This window comes from Strix aluco, chromosome 3, assembly GCF_031877795.1.
Source record: "Strix aluco isolate bStrAlu1 chromosome 3, bStrAlu1.hap1, whole genome shotgun sequence".
NCBI classification, from domain to species: domain Eukaryota; kingdom Metazoa; phylum Chordata; class Aves; order Strigiformes; family Strigidae; genus Strix; species Strix aluco.
In genome coordinates, this window is record NC_133933.1 from 24,661,228 (window position 1) to 24,682,923 (window position 21,696).

Sequence of the window (21,696 nt, forward strand, 5' to 3'; positions counted from 1 at the left end):
GGAGAACAGATTTGTTTTATTAAGTTAGTGTAATCAATAGAAAAATAGAAAATGCCTTCCCACATGGCACATTTTCTTCTCTGGGGTGGTAGCAGTTTGCTCACTTTATGAATATTAAGGATTTTTTTAAGAGGTGCTAAATTTGAAAGAAGTCTGGTATATTCGCAAAGCTATATTTTCATTCAGGTGGCTGCTGGACACTGAGGCAGAGTAAAGCCTTGCTTAAAGGTCTTTTTTTGATGGGCATTAAAAAAGAAATGGAAAAAAAGCCAAATTAGAATTTCCTTTTAGAATGTTCCTAACAAATGTAGACAGGAGTGTAGATTTGCACAGATTCATGTTTTGCAGCTGAGACTTTTGATCCATTAATAGGTAACAATAATTATTATTGTGTGGAGTCAGCTTCAGATATGAATGGAATCCTAGTTTAATTAAATCAATATAAATATTTTAATGGATCCTTTGTAGTTTAACCAGTGTTGCGCCCAGAGGTGCTACTCATTGCATAAAAAGCTGGTTGAGAAACTGCCTCTAAAATCTAGATCTACCTCTTAATTTATTTGTAATACCATATATTAGGTATCTGATAGTAATCATAAGCTGAAGTTGAAAGGCAGAAGAATGTAATGCTCCTTGGAAAATTAGAGGTAGAAGCAAAAGGAAAACAGGTAGAAGACAGGATGAAAGAAAATACAGCTTCTGTAGATTTTTCTCAGCTAAAAGTATGGGGACCAGACTAATCTCGAGTGGTTTTTGTAGGCTAGGCATGTTGCACAGTCAAGCTTTCATTAAATACGTTTTTCTGTTTTAATTTCAAGATTTAACTAAAAGTATTTTCAAATCCACAAGAAAGTAGGGGTTTGTAGACATGTAATGTATTAATTAGGTAAACTGATGTACTTGGGAGATGAAAAGGACAAGGGTTCAGACAAATAATTTTTCTATTTTCTTGGAGTCAAAATATGTTTCTTGAAAGAGGACTGCAGAATCAGGTACTGGATAATATGTTATCTTGGTCAGGTTACATATCCTCACACAACTGTACTCAGAGGTAAGCTCAGTAGAAAAGCTTATATAAACAAAAAGGAGATTTAAGGAGATAATTAGATTGCATGACTTTTACTGGTTCTCTGTATTATTTTCTTGTAGGATGTTCGCAAGCCCTAGGACAGACAATCAGTTTCCACCATTAGTAGGGGCTCAGTTTTGATGTAAGTTCCAAGGAGTTCCTTCAATTTTAGTATATTACCACATATTTACACTATGATAAAGACAATTCAGTCAAGACATTAATAATGTCTCTCTGTGTCTCATCAGTTCAGCTCAGTGAAACATCACTGATGTGACAAACTGCATCAATAATGTTGATGTATAATAAAAAGACAGCTCCCAAAGTGTCTGTTGTCACTTATAGACCATGTACCTGTATCTGCCACGGTTATCTAAAGCAGAGTTTGATTTGCTGAGGCACAGGACTATAGCTCTGTGTGAGAAGGTGCAAGATACATAAATTAACCAGGGGAATACATTAACAAAGACGTGGTCTGCTCAGTCCTGCAGTCACTTTACAAAAAAAGAAATTGTGGGGGGCCTGATCTTGAAATGATTTTGCATTTTCTGAAATCCTTCTGGTTTCATCCTCTCTTGACTCCAGAGGGACTGCTAGCATGAGTTAAGGCTGGCTTCTGGGCAGCTGAGAAATAGGGGCAAGGCAACAGTAAAATGGCAGTGTTAATTTAACTCTCTGCCTCCTCTAAACATCCAGCTGAGATGAAGGTTCAGCATCACTGTGTGGCCAATCAGTGTCTTAAAGTTTCTGGTTAAGGAATGGGATTTTGATCACAGAAGTCCTGTTTGCAATAGCGGAATATTTATGTGCTTAATGAGCATATTAGTTCCTTCCCTGTTCTTCCTCACTGACCAACTCCCTTATGGGGCTGGGTGAGTTGCTACAGGCAGATACGGCTTTCTCCCATTGCTGTAATTGCCTTAAACAGACATTTTGTTATAGAGGGTCTTCTGTCAGGATCTGTGCAGACATAAATTCACAGGGATCCAGAGTGAGTCTAGTGAATATAATTTAGTTATTGAGATGAATGGCAGCTGTGTATGATGCACACAAAACACTAATTTGTGTCAGCCTACATTTTGTTCAAATATGCTGGAAGCTAACGGAAGAGGAAGTTTATTTCTCATCTCTTTAAAACAGTGCAAACTTGCTTTACCTAGCTGGTTGTTAAATTACCTATGGAAAAAAAAAAATCTGAATTTAAATTACATGGAAAAGAATTTTGAGTGAGGAAATTAGCATTTTCTTCTAGCAAGTAACTGAAGATGTTGGAGAAGCTTTAGTTTTCTGAAGTTAAATAAGTCCTGGTTGATCTAGAATAAATGGAAGACTTTTGTTTACTGTGAGTGATGCTTGCATGCAGTGGTATTAATGTCACTTTCTACTTTTATAGAATCATCCTTTGAAACTGTTGTTAATTTATCAGCTTAAAAGCTGAATAGGTTGCAGCAAAATTGATGCAAATTTCTAAAGCAGTTTCTGAGTGCTGCTGATTTCTGGGTGCTGCAGGCTCCATATAATTACTAGCTTCCTGAGTAACGTGATTGAGTATGTACTTTACACAGTGGGTGCATGTGTGACTCGCACAAGTTAGATAATGGGATTGGTTTACAGAGAGGATGCAAGTTAAGCCAGAAATATTTTTTAATTAACTTTAAGGTTACAGAGTCTGAACCTGAACCTCTGTTGTCTCATGTAGTTGCTTGCATGCATTACCAGTTCACATATACAATGACCAACAAAGTTTATATTCACTTTGTACAGAAGGAAGTGCTTTCACAAAGCAAGAGACTGGCTCTCATGCCTCTGAGTGAGGTAAATGTAACTCAGCACTTCCTTGTGTTGGGAAAATTTAGGTTTTGCTTCAGCTGTAGCACAGGAATGTGACAGAATACAATTTGTTGTTTAGATTTTAAATCAGTGTCATCTGTGTGTGAATAAGGAAGTATATGTCACAACCAACATGGACTTCATTGACAACAGAATATAGCCTTCAACAAAACACAAACCATTCAAGTAGGGGCCTGATGGTGATCTTCATTAAGCATGTACTGATGTGATAAATTTCCTGAAGGGGATTTCAGCTGAAGAGAGTAATTTCATTTGCCAGACACAGATGTTTTAGAGAGAAGTAGCTTATCACCAGGAGGAAGGTATATCTATCACTCCTCAGTGCCAAAGAAACCCTTTATACTTAAAGAATTGGACTTGACAGAAATTGTAGCAAGCCACTGTGTCTTAATTTAAAATTTATACCTGCTAAATGCTTCTTGATGTAGTCTTTTGAATGTGGCATAGAGTAAAGGCTTTTGCTTTCGAAGCAGCCGCTGGGATAATGTGGGATGTCCTAGCTGATGTGCTTAGCAGAATCCTCTAAGGATTTCATGAATCTCAGCTGCAGATTTTGGATCTAGTGAACTTCTTTTTTCCATCTGGGAGGTAGACTCAGTCATTGCTGTGGAACAGGTTTCACCAAAATTGTTTCTAGTGCAAGGTCTGTTATCTTATGTTTTTAAAACAAAATAAATAGTAAAAATGTAACATTAAATAATGAAAATGAATCTAACAACCACTGGCAGACATCTGGTGAATTAGCAGAACTGTATGAAGGTGCTGAAAGCGTAAAACCACCAATTTTCTTTTCTATAGCTACTTTTTTTCTTTGTGAGGAAATTTGACAGTACTGACTAGTCGAGGCCTTTGCTTTGAATCACCATCTAGAAAAGTCTTATCTTGAGCAGGAGACTAGCTGTATAAATTAGGTGCCAGAAGTTCAACACTGCTGGAAATAATCCAAACTTGTGAAGGTGCTGTGCTGTGCCCCAGCCCGCTGAGTTTAAGTGAGCAATTCTCTCGACATGTTCCTTTTTTTTTTTTTTCCCCCCCCTCCAGCCATCTCGATTCCAAAGCTTTCCCTTCTTTCTGCGTTCTTAAGCAGTATCCCTCGAAAATTACTCAGAGATTTGACTTGGTGGAGTTTTAACAGTAGGTGGCAGTGAACAGCAAATGTAAACCAGCTGGCCTCCTGCTTCTTTTACATTGTGTTGATTTCTGACAAACTCTCTCTGAAATTACTGTCTTAGAAACAGTCTAAGAATCAGGTTCATCTTTCTGCTGAAGAATTAAAGGGGTTATTAAAGTATAAGCGACTGGCAGGTACAGCTTTTTTTTAATTATTACAAGGGATTGCAAAAGAGATGTTGCCTGATAATCCTCTTAATTGTGTCAGGACTGTAAAAGAAGACTTGACTGGTCTGGAGATGGTTTTAGGCAGGGTAATAGAGAAGAGGATGAGAAGGTACTGTTAAAATTGCTTAGATACAGCACCGAAGGAATTAACTGAAGTTTTGGAGTTTTATGTAGTGTGCTGAAGGCATGAAACACAGCAGTGTCTTCCCAGCCCTCCTCCCCCTGATCCTATCATATGATGAGACTAATGGCAAGAAAAGAGATGCTATTGGTTTCTGATGACTATCATTACCACTACTGTAACATCTTTCTTCTACTGCAAGTTTCTGTGGTTCAGATCAAGTAGATTTCTTGTGGAGAGAATGATTCTGCTATGTTTTTGTTTGGTGCTGTTTTTTTCCTTTTCTTGGATACTTTTCAAGCAATTCCATGAGTATTAGCTTCCCCTGGACCCTTGCTGTGATTGCTTCTAGGGAACTGCACGTGGTCTTAGTCAGCTGCAGCATGCTCTGGACAGGCTGCCAAGAGTAGTGGGAGCGAGGGAAGAGGTGCAGAGCTTCAGCTGTCTGTGCTGTTGGCTCCAGATCCTGCGGATCTCACCTTCTCTTCCTTTTTGTGATAGCTCTCTACATGCAGGACTGAGAACTGTTGCCCCTTCCAAGTCTCTTGTGCGTGACTCAGTTATCTCCAACTGTTGTCACTCTGGAGATTGAACCTGTGGTCAGAAACCCTTACGTGTTTCTTCCCACTGGAGTGGAACCATCTGCTCCCTCGTAAAACTAAAAATCTTTCCTGTAATTAGTAACTTGTGGGAAATTCATGTCATGCTTATCTAGTGAAATCATGCCTGAATTGCTCTAAGAGGCAGAAATGTGGGATGCCACAGGGAAAGTAAGAAATCCATAGGGAAGGTAAGCACTGCTGCTGAGATACACACAGGTGTGCATGGTTTTGACCCCGATTTACCTGCAAACCTGGCGAGTGTTGCCTCCTGCGTTGGAGGGAAGCTGTGATCTAAAGTGCCTGGCCAGATGGCACAGAGAGCCTCCATCACAGCATATGAGTCACAGAGCCTGGACAGAAACTGGAAGAAAAATAGGTGCACCCCTTGGAGCTTCATTTCCTTAGCAGGGATGGGGTTGTAGTTTTGTGTGGAAGATGTAAAAATTAGAAGTTGTGCCAACAGAGACTTCTGCGGATTGACCTGCAAGAAGCATGCACTTGCAAAATGTAGTTACCACACACATACGTGCATCTGAAACCTCTTTTGTAGCTGATTTTTATCTAACCATTTCCAGTTTTATTTTACAGGCTTAGAAATTGTTATTCTGATATTCTAATTATTATTAGAAATAATTTGTGTCTGTATTTGGGGGATACATTCAAAGACTGTACCCCTTCTTTTATCCCTTATCAGCTAGATGGCCCTAAAAATTCAGTAGAGATTTGCAGAATTTTGGTTCTCTCTTGCCACGTGCTTCGGCCTGTAACATTTTTATACGTAAATTTTTCTATGGAACGTTTTTATATTGTAAAATAAATCCAAAACTCGAGTTGAAAAAACTACCAAATGAAATCAGTGAGGAGCTCGGGCGCGGCGCGGCGGGAGCCGCGGTGCTGGGCTTTGCTCGTGGTTGAGGGCGCGTGTTTCCAGCCCTTCCGTCCCACAGCCGCGCAGAGTCAAACCGACGGCGGCTGGTGCTGCCGGGGGGCGCGGGTTTCTCCCAGGAGAGCCGCGGGGTGCGGGGCCGGGGGTAGCCGCCATCCGCCCGCCGCGGGGCGCGGAGGGTTACAGGGCGGTGTCGTGACGCCACGGTGTTGCCGGGAGACAGCGCGCTGTTTGCGCGAGCTACCCAATAGGCGTCGGGGAAGGTGATGTCATGTCGTCGGCGGCGCCTCCTCATTGGTCGGCCCTGGCGGCGGGGCGGGGACCGGCCCGGGAACGGGGGGCGAGCTCCGCGGGGAGGGAGGCGGGAGCGGCCCCCGGGAAGCGTGGGGCCCCGCGCCGCGGGAGGGTGGCTCCGGGCCGCGCCGCGCCTGGCGCCGCCGCCTCTTGTGGAAGAATAAACGTACTGGGGGGGCAGTTAAAGCTGGTCATGGCTACGGGGAGATGGCCGGGCCAGCCCCCCCCCGGGCCGGTCCTGCCGCCCCCGCAGGTGGCTCTTTCGAAAGCGAAACGCTCCCGGAGGTGTGAGCGGGCGGCGGGAGACTTTGTACAGCGGATTTAAAACAGATGCGAGACACTTGGCATGTTTTAAATATTGCTGTATTTCAAAGCGCTGTAGCAAAAAAAAAAAGTGTTTTGTTTTTCTTTGCTGTAATTAGACAACTACAGAAATACATGTTTCTGACTTTTTTTTAGCACCCCCCCCAGCTGCAAGAGTGTTGTATTGAACAATACTTGATTATTGCATAGGAGCTCCCGGGGCTTTTATCAATGCTGCTAAGGTTTCTTTACTGCTGTAGAAAAAGAGATGTTTATATACAAACTAGGTCTGAGTTTTGTTCTCCCTTCATCTGGAAACTTCTAATCCTCTTCCCTTTTATCCTTTTTAATTACTGCAAAGATTTTAATACGAGTAGGAAAAACAGATGGAGCTGGTTTTGCTGCAGAGAGCCCAGTAACGGTGCTCATTTAACATACTTTTCTTCCGAGCCTTCCCTGAGCTTTTGAAGCGCTGCTAGCAAAGTACCTGGGTTTGATACGGGTATCCCGCACTCCGGTCCAGGGAAGGGAAAACTTTTTTTTCTTTCCCCTTTTTAAGTGGGTGTAAAAGATTTGTGGGGTTGCTTTTTGCACAGCCCGACCTTAATACGGGTCTCGAGGACTTTGTTTTGACACCTCAGCGTTGTTCTGCGGGGTTTGACTTAGCCCCTGTAGCTCGACTGCCAGGTCCAACTAAAAAACAGCCAAGCCAGTAAAACGTACCTTGGGCAGGGCTGCGAACCCGGCCGCGTGCCCGGGGAGCTAGAAGGGGAGTATCGGCGGGACCACCCGTGTGCGGCGGCAGGGCCGGCGGCACAGCCGGGGGGCGGCTCCGGTGTCGAAGCCTGACCTTGCCCGGTGGCTGCCCCCTCCCCCGCGCCGCCCCGCGGCCGGCCCCGGGAGGCTTCCTCGGGGCGGGACCGGTGCTGTGTGTGCCCCTGCCCTGCGTGGGGCCCGGCGCTTCTCGGAGGGACGTGCCGGAGGAGGTGACCCGGGGGGACTCACGCAGTCCTGGGCGGGCTGACCCCCGCCGCACCGGCCGTGGCAGTGCAGCCCCCGGTCGGCCGGGGCCGGGCGCGGCGCGGCGGCGCGCCCGGCCCGGGCACCCCCGGCGGGGGGTAGGAGGCGGGCCGGCCCCTCCCGGGGGTGGGCGGCGGGCGGGGCGCGGCGGCTCCTCCTCGCCGGGCCGGGGTTAGTTTCGGAGCGGAGCCGGGGGCGACGGTAGCGGTGGGAGAGCAGCACCCGGTGGGAACAAAGCGGAGGCTGGGCAGCGAGGCTGGGCCGGGCGCCTCCCGCAACAGGTCTCCCAGCGCGTCCCGGCGGCAGCGCAGGCCCTCCGCCTCCCGGGTCGCCGGTCTCCCGCTCCGGGCGGTGGGGCCGGCACCGGCCGCCCCCATGCGGTTCGGCTCCAAGATGATGCCGGTGAGTGCCGGGCGGGCCGGGCCGGGGGGGCTCGGCGCGGCGGGTGGCGCCTGGGGGCCGCCCCTGGGGCGCGGAAAGTTGGAGCGGGGCAGCGGGAGGGAAAATGGATCCTGTGAACGTGGGGGGGGCGACCTGCCTTCCCTCTCCCTCCTCCCTCTCTCTTCTCCCTCCCTTCCTCTCTTCCTCCCTCCCTCCGCCCAGGGCGGGCTCCGCGGGCGCGCAGGGGCTTCCCCTCCCCCTCCCGGCTTTTTTTTTTTTTTTTTTTTTTTTTTTTTTTTCCCCCTCAGCTTTTCTTTTTCTTCCTCTTTCACGGCGGGATCAACTTGTTAGACGGGCCCGCTGGAGCGGAGCCAGGGCGGGGGGAAGGGGGGGGCCGCGGGGCCCCGGGGTGCCGGCGGAGGGGGGGGGGGGGCTCACAGCGCCCGGTATCTTCCTTCGCCCCGCTCCGGGGGAGGGTGGGGGGGATAAGGCCGCCCCGCTGGGGCTGCTCCCTCCGCTCGCCGCGGGGTAAGCGGGCACCTCTGAACCCTGCTTTTTTTTTTAATGGTGTGAAGTTCTCAAAGTTGCTTTGAAACGAGCCGTATCTGCTGCTTCGTGGGAGTGGGGGGTGGGTTTGTTTTCGAGTGCCCGGACTCCGGGAGGAAGATGGTGTCCATGTTGTTTACGGTTGAAAGTGATGAGGAGCTCTCGGGGTAGGTATTCCCAGCCCCGGCTGGGGGAGTTTCAGGAGTTGTTCACGTCTGTGTGTGTTAAACCTGCCCTGCTCTGGGAGGTGTCTTTGCTTTAACACTTTCCAAAGGAGAGGGAGGACCACCTCCTATCGGAGTTTTAACGTGAATTTTAAAACTACACCGATTTTGTCAGCTGAAGTTGGATGAAAGTGTAGCACAGCAGCTTGGCTTAGTTTTCAGCACAAAATACGTGAAGGTGATGCCATGATATACTTAGTTTCCTTAAAAAGTATGCCTGCCTATGAATACCTGGTTTTACCAACAGGGATGCACTATGAAATCCATAATGGATGCCCTATGAAATCCATAATCTGTCATAGCGCTGAGGGATATGGTGTAGTTTGGAACTGTCAGTGTTAGGTTAATGGTTGGACTAGATGATCTTCAAGGTCTTTTCCAACCTAGACGATTCTGTGATTCTGTTCTGAGAGACTGTACAGAAAATCCCAGCAAGTTTAATACCTGTTTAGTCCGAGTGGAGGGTGCTTTAAAATGTACTCTCTGCCATCCTCCCTGGGGCGATCCAGCCTGCCTTACATCGCTTGGTACCGAGTAGCTCTGCACGCATAGGTAGTCCTGTCAACAGTAGTCTTATGTTAAAAATTATTTCCAGTTTAACTCTTCCAGGAGCTGACTGAAGCAAGTGAAGGAACTGTACTGGGAGGTGAAACTGGGGAACCCGTGCTGGAAGGATATGGGCGTTTCAGGGATGCTTGTTTTGCCGTCGGTGTGAGGTTCTTCCTCTGCAATTAGGAGGAAATAATGAGCGATAATTTGATCTCGCAGAACACTAGAGAAGGCTGGGTGACTGTTGCTGTAACTAATGAGGGAGGAACAGACAATATGAGCCCAACTACAGATTAAATAGTCAATGTGTTGTGCAACTCTGCTGTTGTCTACCCATGAAAAACTGAGAAAAACAAGCAGTAAATATAATAATAAGGTGTTAATTCACCCCATGTCAAAACCGAGCTAGATAAGCACTCTTGTACAACAGCAAAATCTCAAAGAGATGTTGCTGGCCAGTTGCCTGTCACTGAGTTCAAATAAAGGAGAAAACAAGCAGGAGTAGTCTTATCCCATCAGCGTTTGCAGGTGACAAGTTTCAGAGTCTGCATTGCTCTGGTGGCTCAGACTTTGGCTGATGACTCAACTCATTAGTGATTCTGGTTTTTAACTCATAAATAAAGGGATGGATACATGCTTTTTACACTGTGTTTACTGTGAATAATGAAAGATTTGTGAGGGCTGAGCGTGGCTAAAGGAATTAAAAATATAAGTGTTATAAGTATGAGAACTTTAATTCACCTTTTTAAAAAAACGAGTTGTTTTAGTGTAATCTTCAGAGGGATAAGGTATCCAACAGTTATATTAAACAGTGCAAAAGGTTGTTAAACAAGTGCTGTGGTCCACTGGCTGTGGGGCAAATAGACATTTGCCACTTTGAAAACATTTTATAATAAATATACTCACCTGAAGGTGAATACAAAAGTGTGGAAAATGCAGTGCCAGAAGTAATTCTTAGTATTTATCTTTTTTGTAAGTGTTTCTACAGATTTCCTTGTATCTTCTTTTTTTTTTTTCTCCACCCACTGAACTAATTCTCATTTCTCTTTATAAAGAGGTTGAAAGAGTTTTGGGTGGGAAGAGAAGGAGGGTTTGAAGGAAGTCGGAAGCAAGCAGGTCATCTGAGTGCTCCTTTATTTACACACTAATGAGGTGTTCATGAACTTGAGTATCTTTATCTGCATTGTTTGAATGAGTAGTAGGCTGGCCCTAAACCATCTGCAGAATTTGTTTCTTGCTTAACATTACTTATGTCTCTTTCTCTTCCCTACCCTCCAAATAAAATTGTCTCTATAAGATTTTAACTCTGTTCCAGGTCTACTTCTCCCTATCTCCAGAAGGTAGCATGAGCAAGGAGCACAGAAGGGCTTGTGACCCCCAAGTGGGGACTACAGCAGTCATGAGCCCAGCCAGGAATTCACCTCTTGAGTAGCTGCCAGTGAAAAGCTTGGAAACTGCTGTAGCAGCATAACTACTCGTGCTCCTGGGAGACTACCCTGAAATGGGAATGTTTTCCTTGCGGTGATGACAGATAGGAGCTAAACTGCTGCTGTAACCATATGTCAGGACAATGTGATTAAAAGTCTGCATAAGGGTGTAATATGAAGTAATCTGTGTGTAGCTGTACTGATGAAGGTAATAACAGGGTTAATGCTGGCAAGCTGTGTGAAGTTGTGTCACCTTTCATCTGCGAAGGCTCCTGGGAGTGTGACTGGTACTGTTAAGTAGTGAAAAGGAGCTGGAAACACTTTCTAAAATAGCATATTTTTCTGCAGCATAATTGGTGTCTCTCCCTTATTTTACATTATTACCCTAAAGATGAGCATGTATTGAGAAATAATTTGCGTCATTATGCATACTGGATAAATGGCTTTTTACAGATAGTAGGAGGTAACACAGATTGAGCTACCCTTTAATGTCCAGAGAAGTCTTTGGATCAAAACCCTTTGATCTAGATAAGGGTCCATTTTGCATTTTGTCTTACGTGCAGTAGTTACTGGGAGCCTCCTGGAAATCAGGATGGATCCAGACATGCAGATACATTGTAAGGATTAGGGACTAACTAGGCAAGCTGGGGAGTGCTTAGATTCCTAAATTAATTTTGCCTTCTATCATCAGAAATGACTTAAATTTTTGAAATTGAAATTTCCTGATAACCGTGTTCTTTTCTAATCAAGTTAAACTACGCTTTGTTTAACGCTGCAACTTTGATACCATAAGGAGTTGTGCTTCCCTTGTAAAGTCTGTTGAACACCTTGTTCCAAGTGGTCTCTGAGCTGTAATTTCCAGTGAACGCCGGACTTAAAGTACATATTTGCATTGCAGAATGCTCGCTACTTTGTGGATGTGCATATTTTTTCTAAATGTATTTTTAACCTTTAAAAAAAACCCTGTAACTAAGGTTGTTTTGCTCTATTAGGCAGTTAATTGGAGTTGTCATATGGATTCTGAATTACTGAAATAGTGTAGTAGTAGTTCATCTTGGGCAGTTTTCTTAGGAAATGCTTTTCTTGCAGCTTAACTAAAGAAATTTTAACAGAAATGAATCTCTTGCACTTTGTAAGATGAGCAGCTATAAGTTTATAAGCAAACTGACCCCCAGTAGAGTTTAACAACTTGTTATGATACCAATAAGTGATCAGTAGGATCTCAGCCCCATTTCCTGTAGTCATTTAATTATTTAAGCTCCAATCAGGTTTATCTGCCGTTAACACTTTTTTTCTTGTCTGCCTGTGTGGATTTCAGTGCATGAATGGGACTTCAGACTGTGAGCACTTCTGAGCATATGCCTCCTATCTTCATCTGATTGAAGTATTTAGTATCTGTTGTGTGTTCTTTGGATTTCCATTTAATGTTAATCATTTGAAAGTTTTAATATTATGATTGTATTCAGTGTTTAAAGTATTTTGTCTAGAATGCTGAATAAAGTTTAGGTGATTGTTTTGATGAACGTTCTTACCTCTAAACTTCAACCTGCCTCTTGTGCTTCTTATAGGTTGTGACTTGTCATTATGCACAAGAGGAAATACTGCCTTGAGGTTTCCCAAGTACTCCCCCCACCCCCCCCCCCCTTCATGTTGTTACAAGATTTTCTTTTTTCTGTCCCATGAATAGTTGTTTCAGGAATAGTTTTAAATGTGTTTAATTTCTCAGATGACTCTTTTTAATACCTTAGCCCTCCATCTGCAATTTGTGTTAGATTATGCTGCAGTATGTTAAATATCTTCGTTTCTTTGTGTGGCTTTTATCAGAAATGGGGGAAGGGCAATATTACAAATTCATACCAGATCAAGCTGTGGAAGCCGTGGGAATAGCTAATTATGCTGCTTCTGATCTATTCAACAGTTCAGGGTGTGAGTGCCTCGTGGGCCTCTTGCATTTACTGTTTCAAGGGCTAGTATGCAGTGATGAAGTTTGGGATGGGTGGATAATTCACAGGATTTCTTTTTTTTTTTTTTTTCCCCCCTCTTCCTAGTGTTGCCAGATGGGATCTCCACTTTATTAGCGAGCAGGTCTGCTTTCTGGGATTAATTTACATGCAAGTCAGTTGGACTTTAAAAGAGGCAGGTATAAAGGTTATTTCAGCAGAATAAACTAGCAGAATGGCAATGTGCCTAGCATTCCTTTCAAATTATTGATTAAGAAACTGTCTTGAAAGTGCTCCATTTGTCTAGCTGCTGTCCTTGTTAGTAGTCTGCCTCGGGGACTCTCCTTTCTCTCCCGCTGTGTGTGTTATTGAGCTTGTTTAATTATGGGCAGACTTGTGCCTTGCTGCCGTACAGCCTCTCTGAAGAGGGAGCTGGATAACCCGGAGGAGACTGACTCAAGCTACCTCCCATGGCTTGGTGGCACAGCTAGGGAGGACTTCTTGCTTCCTTTTGCGTGTCCCCACTGATAACAAAGGAACCCCCAGATCCTTTTAATCTCTGGGCTTTTGACTTCCTGTGAAGTGTAAAAACTTACTTAATGCTCTGGAAACTGGAAGGTGCTCCTATTCATGAGGCAATGAACAGATAAAACTCTTTGCTCCAAGTTTTATTATCTTTAGGCCTCGTTTCTCTGGGCTTAGTCACTTGTGAGTCAGGCAAAGTCTTTTTGATCTTCAGTTCTTAAACAGTCGGATGATACTGTGTATAAAGGTCACTAGAAATCCTGGACATCATGTGAAGTATACTTAATTATCTTAGTCACTGTTGCTTAACTGTTTTAGAGGTTCCAGGCTTTTCTGTGGAAGGTGAAAGACCCAAAACATTGTTTAAAACAGTGTTAGATAACTATTACTGTAGTTTGGGTTAAATGTTCAAGGAGAGGGAACCGTGAGTGAATCCAGGACAGAACGGCAATCATGACTCTCATGATGCTGGACATGTTAAAAGGCAGAAACCAGACTTCTGCTTGCTTTTGCTACTTGCTTGTTAATCATTAATATTCTGGATCTTGCTGGCAGTGTTTAGAGTTAGTCATGCATGTGTCCTCACCAGTTGTTTCACCATAGCAATGGCATTATGTGGGTGTTGAACCCAGTTGTGTCTAAAGGACACAACCCTTTGGGTTTTGTTGCTGTGTCATTAATACCAAGAATTTTATTACTGAGATGGTAACGTCATTCCTGTACCAATTTCTTCTATGCTACAGTGATGCTTCCAAGTGATATGATCCTTTGATAGATGGCTGCGTGCAGTGCCCTAGCTTTTATTGACATCTCTTTTAAAAGGGAGGATTAGGGGAACATTTCTTGCCTTTTTCTTGAAAATCCTACCCTTACATCTTTATTTCATCCTTTTGCAAGTAAAGCGTATATATCTTAAACATGTACTGCAGTTATCCCTTGTTCTGCATAGTTCTCTTGATACAGAATTGATTCAGGAAAACCTTTATCTGTAGTGTGTCTGGGTTATAGTTACAGTACGCAAAATCAAGTAAAAACATGGACACATTCACAGTGCTGTCTTGAAAGCTTCTGATGTTACTATTTTGAGTTATTCAATATCAAACATCTGGTCTAAAATACTAACTGCTACGGATCAGAGCATTTAATAAAGTGAGCGGAAGCTGCAGGGAAGTTAAGCCACTTGTTAAAGGTCATGTAGTGAGTTCAGCCTGGGAGCTGGGAGACCCGTATGGTCAAACCAACTGGTACACTGTGATGCAGCTGTAATATAAGTCTGTCATATCCAGTGTAAGTATTAAATGATCTTGCTGAAAGTAATTACATTGCCTGTACCCCGACTTATGCAGGGTTAATCATGAATGGGGAGAGAACCTTCATTCTGTTCCATGCTTGAGCACAGTCCCCAAAAGAGGTGCTTGTTCATAAATGCTTTACATGTGTGTAGAGTTTGTGTTTCTGTTTCACTGTTTAAGTCATCTTGGATATAAAAAGCAGCACATGCGTTTCATTTTGGTTTTTGTCAGAATAAGTAGGAGATTTTCCTTGTATTTTGATACTTTTATTTTGTGAGGCTTAACTGCTTAAGGAGCAATTCAGATCTAAGCTTAGATTACTAGTTTTACTCTATTGCAATAGAGTGTTAAATCCCATTGTCTCTTTAAATTGAAAGCTAAGGAAGAGTATCTGGGATCTTGTATTTTTCTTGCTTTCAGTTTCCTTCTGTCATTTAAGAGGAAAATCCATATTTTCTTAGATCTTCTTCAGTGAGCTCTTTTTTAATGCTGTCATTGTTATCCCATTTGAGCTCTAGACTGCACCAAACCACTGATGTGCTCTGGTACTCCAGTGGAGCCACAGCCTGCTGGTGCAGCTTTGCAGTGTGTAAATAAGGAGCAGGAAGACTACATGTAAGCAGTGGGGTAGAGTATCCCTCTTGCATTCTCAAGGTGTGGAGGCTTGGCCTTCTGCAAGGTGACTGTCCCCTTCTTGGGTTTCAGTAGCCACAAGCCTCTTCAGCAAGACACACAGGGATCTCACCCCCCTATTCCTTAGTTTTGCTGGACAAATTTAAAGTTGTAAAAGCTGGCTGGGCTAGAAAATCGCACAGAAATGTCCAGGAAGGCTCTTGCTCCCTGTAGCTGGGGCTGTTATTCAGCTGTTTGTTTTACCTGTGCACAGTTAGAACTTGGTGGCAATTTCCTTGCTGCTTGAGACTGGTGCTCTCTTTGTTTGGTGTGCTCTTCTCTTTTTTTTTTTTTTTTTTTTCCAAAAAGTGTGTGCAAACACCTTTTTTTCACCCTGCTCTCCATCCTATGTAAGTGTATGCTGCCCTGAATGCAGAACCTCACCCAGATCAGTATCTGGGCCATGCAGAGCAGTGATTGATGGCTCCTGCCCTGACTTCTTAATGAAAGTGAAACCCATCCTTGCCATCTTTGGGCATCCCAGGGCTGGGAAAACCCTCTAGAGGATGGGATTCCCAGAATTTGTTAGAGGTTCTCTGATCTCAGCTGTAGTAAGACTGTGTGTGTGTCTCAACATAATGAAGTGTTCAGGAAAAGCTGACATAGCAGGCAATGTGACTGATTTCTGGCTGCAAAAGAGGGAGGGAGCAAGGTGTCGTGGAGTTGTGAAAGGCATTGTGTGTAGGGGCTGAGCAAAATACTCCAGACCTCCTTGGAGAATGCCATGAAGCTCTCTTCTGAAATACCAAAACCAACAAAGCAGCTCTGCCATGGGTCATGTATGAGCTGTGTTTCTGAAGTGCATAGCCTACTTGTCATGCTGCCCCATAGCCACTTTATCAGCGATAGCCACACTGTGTCTTCCAGCCTTTTGAGAACATGTTTTATTACAAGTAAAGGTTTGTGTGGGGAAGCTATGGAAACGGCGCTGCCTCTGCATCATTATTCCTATGCTATTGCATGTAGGTCTTGCCAACGAGGCCTTTCTGCAGTGTGGTTTTCCAGTGTTGCACAAAAACGTTGTTTAGAGTGCTTCTCTTGCAAATAGCATTTAGTGAGGTTGGGTTAGAGAAGTTTTCTACCTCCAGGGAAGCTGAATGAGTGGCCAAATAGTAACAGGCTGAGAGGGACAGTTTCTGGAGTTCTTGGGTCAGACGAAGCTTGTTGAGGAGCCTGGCATAATATAAATGTTGATTAGATTAAACTCTACTTTGTTTAATTCATTTAAAACAGCTGTGACATCACCTCAGTGACCACCATTTTATACAAGGCCATCTGTGAAGATCACCGTCATGACTTTTCTGGTGACAACATGCAGAGCCACCCAACAAGCCTGCTGCCTTGCTCTGATGAACTGCTCTCCCCTCCTTCGCTTCTCAGCTGGCATGTCTGCGTAGAGCATGGTATTGCCTAGAAAGAGCTCTGGGGAGTGAGTGGCGCTTAAATAAAACCTGTCAGACAGTGATCAACTGTACAATCTGCCACCCTTCTGCAGCTTCTGTTATAGTAGCTGAATATTTCCTGATGAAAGTTAAAGCATGTAGAGCTCTGCATTACAGGAGCAAAGGTTAGATCAAGTGGGGTGTTTGGTGGGCTGACTGATGAGGCAATATTTCTTCTTCCTAGTTCTGCTGTAGTTGTACGTATCCCATTATAATGTGGTTGACTAAGACCATCTGACCATCCATCGTTTCCAGTGTTGGAGTAGCCCCACTGGTCCCTTTTAACTTGCAAAATAACAAAAAAGATCCATCTGTTTTGATGCAAAAGCTCCATGTGTCTTCTGTGCCAGTTGAAGACGTGCTGCTGTAACATACTATTTTCCAGTATCCGCACACTTACTAATGACTTCCTGTGTGTTTGCAGCCCAGAAATGGTAGGACAAACCCCTTTCTTTATTGCTTTGAATAATAACTTCAGCTGTTGTCAAATAGATATGATCACCAAGCATAGGCACTTCGTGCCAGTTGTCTTTGGCATTGCCATGCACGGGCTGCTCGCTTTCAGTGTACTGGCAGTCATCTGGGTTTGAGAGGTGAAGGTCATTCTTCAAGGTACGCTTCCATTGCAACAGCAGTGTTCCCACCCAGAACTGGTGGTGAATTGGAAAGAGCTACCCTTCTGCAAAGGTATGGTGTGACATTACACCTAATTAATTTAATAGTAGGATGCTGTTCAAATGGATGGTCTTGTTCCTTTGGTTTCAATCCCCACCCAAAGCCACGTGTCTTTTGTAGCTTCCCCTTGAATTTAGTAAGGAGTTGGATGACGGTTAGGAGGAAATGCTACCTACAGTAAAGGCAAAAAGCAACAAAAAGGTTTATATGGTGGAAGTGATTTGCCATGTGGCTGCATAATCAGACGTAATGCGGGGGATTTGAGAAGAGCATGGCTTGCCTCTTGTCAGCTCACCATTTAGGTCAGCTAAGTTGTAGCGGTCAGATGATACCTCATGCTTTCTTTAACCTCCATGTTGTCTTGAGAGATGGTGGTAGAGGGGAACTTCTCCACCACCTTCAGGTATTCTCACTCACTGCGAGGATTAAGATGAACTAACACAAGCATATATTTATCCAGGTGAGACTGAGAAGCTCATGTAGCGGGAAGTCTCTGCTTCCTGGAGGTGTGTATATAGGAGGCCAGCGCTGACCTTGAAAGCAGTAAAGCATGCAGACCGTTGTGCTGTGTGGTCTGAAATTCCTGTTTTGGGTTTGTTTCTTTTTTTGCTTATCCTGAAGGTAGATGGCTGAACAGCATGTTCTGGGGTTGTAGCATAAAGGAGCTGTCAACCTGTGGTGCACTAAAATACCCCCAAATTTCACATTGTAGTAATGCGCTTTAGGATACCAGACTGGTCAGCCTGTATCACAGAACAGCCCAGACAGTGTATCCTGTGACTTTCCCCACACTGGAATTACCTGTGCGGTTAAATGTGACACTGTTTCAGGTGCCAAAAATGGTGTGTCCTCTGACCTACCTGTGCATGTCATGAGTGTTTTGGTTTGTCATAGATTTGCTTCATGGAGGTAGGACACAGATTTTGGCAGCTATTTTCCTGGAGGAGTGAGTAATGTGATGTAAGGAACAGTATTTTCAAAAGCGTTTGGCACTGAGCACTATGAAGTTGATGATATTGGAGTAAACCAGTGTTCTGGTTTTTTTTTTTTTTCTGACTTGCTACATGATTTGTTTTGTGTTGCTATTAAATCACAAAGTTTCTGCTTTCTTGTTCACTTGGTTTTGTGGGTTTTTTTTTAAACTGAGCTCACAGAAAAAAAATCCTCTGTTCTACTTCAATACTCTGCCTCCCCAATGGGTGCTCCCAGGAGCACAGCTCCCTATTGCCAGTAAATAGAACTTAATGAATTTGCTTGCTGTGTGGGTCAGGCACTTGTTGCATGATAAATGTGGATTTGACTTGTTCTGGTGGGCTGAGGCCGAGTGCTTCCTGGTGTGAATGTTGATTGTCTTTTTATTGGTGAGATTATTATACATTGGCTGGAAAGGTAGAAAATGAGTGTTTTTAAACCCAGTAAAGGGTTGGTGGCTTAGACAGTGAGTGGTATAGGTGACAGTTTACTGTGACAGCCTGTTTGGTTTAGGTGTAGGTTGTGTTAAATACACTTTCATCCCTGATGTGGGTATCACTTTGCTTTTCTCTGTGAAGAGTCCTGCCTTGTACAAAATCTTTTTTTCAATTACTAGGAAAAATAATAGGCTTTCTTTTCATTGTAAGAATATACATGCATTTTAAGGAACTATTTTGAGAGGTGTAATTCCTAAGTGTTCCGACAGGCAGCACTTAGTATGACTTTTTATTGGCCTCTAGCCGTCTAGGAGGCTAAGAGAACAGTAACACTTATTCCCAATGGGGGGGGATGCAAAGCTCTAGAGCAGCAAGAGCAGCTTAGTTTCTTTTTTTATTTTCCTTTATTTAGTTATTATTGGTTTTGGGTTTTTTTAGTACAAAGACTGCCTCTGGGTTTGACGCAAGTACAGAAAATTGAGATGATTCAGGCTTAAGCTTGAGTTCATAACCCCGCTCGTTATACTTGTATGTTGCCTTGACTTTAGGCTCTTGTTAGCTGCAATGTGTGTTGCGATACTGAAGAATGGGAGGAGCATCTGTGAACCCCCATAGTTATATGAGTTAGACTGTTATCCTTTTCCAGAGCATGGTACCTACCATAAGAATTACACAGTATCATTTTTTATCTGCCTGAAAATATTATTAATTGCTTTCTCCTTGTGTACCAAGTGTTTATAACTCGGTGCTGAACGCAGAACATGAGGCAGAGTCTGCCTGAAGGGACAAGCCTCCAAAGACCCAATTCTCCTTCGCTGACTCCAGGAGGAGGAGGAGCAAGCTCCAAGTAGGACACCAACAGTACAAGTCTAAACACTGTGTGTAGGCTTGTTTTTCTGCCAGTCAGCTTGCAGCGGGTTTTGGTGAAGTGTCCAACAGTGAAAAAGCGGTGACTGTAAGGAGCTGTGAGGAAGGATTTGGGGAGGAAGGGGAAGAGTACTTTGGGAGGAATGTGTGGAGGAGAGGAACTTCACAGATGGCAACGGGAAGAGATCTGTGAACATGCTGCCATGTAGTACAATATGAAGAATGTATTCAGGGTTTGTTTACTCTGAATTCTTGCAGTTGTTTAACTAAATTGGTGCAAATCCAAGTGTGGATTCGGGTCTGAGCAGAATGAGCTGTACATGATGTGTTGGTGAATGTGGGTTCTCGGTAAAAGGCTGTGGTTTCCTATGTATGTTACTGAAACCAATTTTGTTTATAGATGTTAAAAAACCCAAACAAACTGGCCCATATCTTTTAGAATGTTTTCTTCTGCTTGATGCTGATGTTGCAATAGATAGCTGCAGTCCAAAAGTGTAAGTGGCTTTAAAAACCACACTTGTTTTAAGACATTCTTGCCTTCAGTGATATGTGGTAGCTCAACCAAGGAGTGTGGAGTGTGTTGCTCCTGTGCTTAGTGCTCATCCAAAATAGTGAGCTTCATTTACATAGACCTTTCTGATGCCTGGTTTATGGGAGGACTTCTGCTCTCTTCTGGTGTATGAGAACAACTGAAGAAAAACATCAAGTTAGAAAATGTAACTTGGGTTTGAAGGAAAAGTCTTTGTTTGGAAAGACCTCTTCTTACTGACCTTGTGTGTAATACCCTACTGAAAGAGGGAGGATGTAAGTTAGGAATCCTGTATTTACCAGTCCTAAGCTATGCCTGACAGGCTTCACAAAACCAGAATGGCTAAACTAAGATGATGATGATTTTTCTATAAGGTTTGGCAGGAAGATTGTAATTCTATCTTCCTTGTTTGTAGGTCTGGAGTACTGAGTTCTGTCTTTGAGACTGCAGTCCATGAAGTAGGAGGGTTGCGAACCTACATCCATTAGTTTCAGGTGATAATGCTTGGCCAGAACTCAGGCTGTTTTCCTTGCAGCTCTTCAGATTCCCCTAATGATGTTTCAGATGCATGCCTGATAGTGAGATGTAATGTGGCATTTGTGCTATAGTGTTTGCCCAGTTTAACTCGTGTATACCAAAAGCAGATGGCTTTCATTCTGTTCTCTCTACATTAAGGATAAGAGGGAGGAAAAAAAAGGAGAGGGAGGGAAAGCTTCCTCTTTACTGTTTTCAGCTCTCTTTCCCCATCCCCCCCAAAAGTGCACATAGATGTATGTTGTATTTTAAGTCCTGGAAAAAATGACATTTTTACCCAATATAAAATACAAATACATAATAAACTTATCTTTTTAAAACAATCTATACAAGCAGAAACTACAATGCCTTTGAGCGTAAAGGCTGAGTCTTGTTTTCTTCTGTGATACAATTGAAAGGGAAAAGGACTGTGCTTTATATAGACTGGGAATAATCTGAACAATCCCACAGTGCTTCCTACTGTACTCCACCTACCTTGCATCATAACTTCCTTTCTCATATTTATGGCCAAAAGCCAGTACAATATAAATGGAGTAGTGTGTGTGGCGGCTGAGTGGCAAGAACCTAACTCCATGCATTTGGGTGTGGCTATAGGCAAATATTAAACTTTACTCTGCATTTCTGTGGAACCTAGCTTTATTGAACAGCTGAATATGAAAAGGATTTGGGATAGCAAGCATTCCGTGTATCTGTCTTCTAGTAAGTTCTCTGCTTACCTTAATCTTCAGGTACAGTAAGTGAGCATGTTGCCTACTGAAGAACTATTTAAGGGTTTGTGGAACTTGATGCGCAAGAATTGCTGAATTACTTTATTATTGAGATATACTTTGCATTAAATGGAGAGCTGTAACTATACACCAGCTCAGAATACTGCTTATCAGAACATGAAAATGTGCTGTTGTGCAGGCTGTCTTCTGTTGTTTAGAAAGTTGCATCAAGTCAGCAAAAATATCTGTTTTACCAGCTGATTTCTTTTCAGCTATCTGGGAAGGTGCAGCATCAGTGTTCCCACTAGGTAAGATGCAAGAATTCCATTTAAAACTCTGTTTGGAGGGATTCTATATTTAACAGGAAAGATTCATTTGTGGTTAAAACACATCAGGTCTGTGGGTGGAAGCAGTTACTTCTGTCATCTGTACTTGAAATTTGGTAGTTAATCTATTCATTCTAAAAATTTTATGTTGCTAGTTTTTCAGCTAA

General features: G+C 43.6%; 1 protein-coding gene across 1 annotated transcript in view; it reads left to right on the top strand.

The window, feature by feature from the left end:
• The first annotated feature begins 7,658 nt into the window (after window positions 1-7,658).
• The window catches only part of TP53BP2 (tumor protein p53 binding protein 2), a 49,253-nt gene continuing 35,215 nt past the window's right edge, over window positions 7,659-21,696 (top strand). The window contains exon 1 of the mRNA XM_074817810.1: window positions 7,659-7,886. Within this exon, the coding sequence (XP_074673911.1) occupies window positions 7,860-7,886 (27 nt within the window). The 5' untranslated portion in view covers window positions 7,659-7,859. The remainder of the gene's footprint in view (window positions 7,887-21,696) is intronic.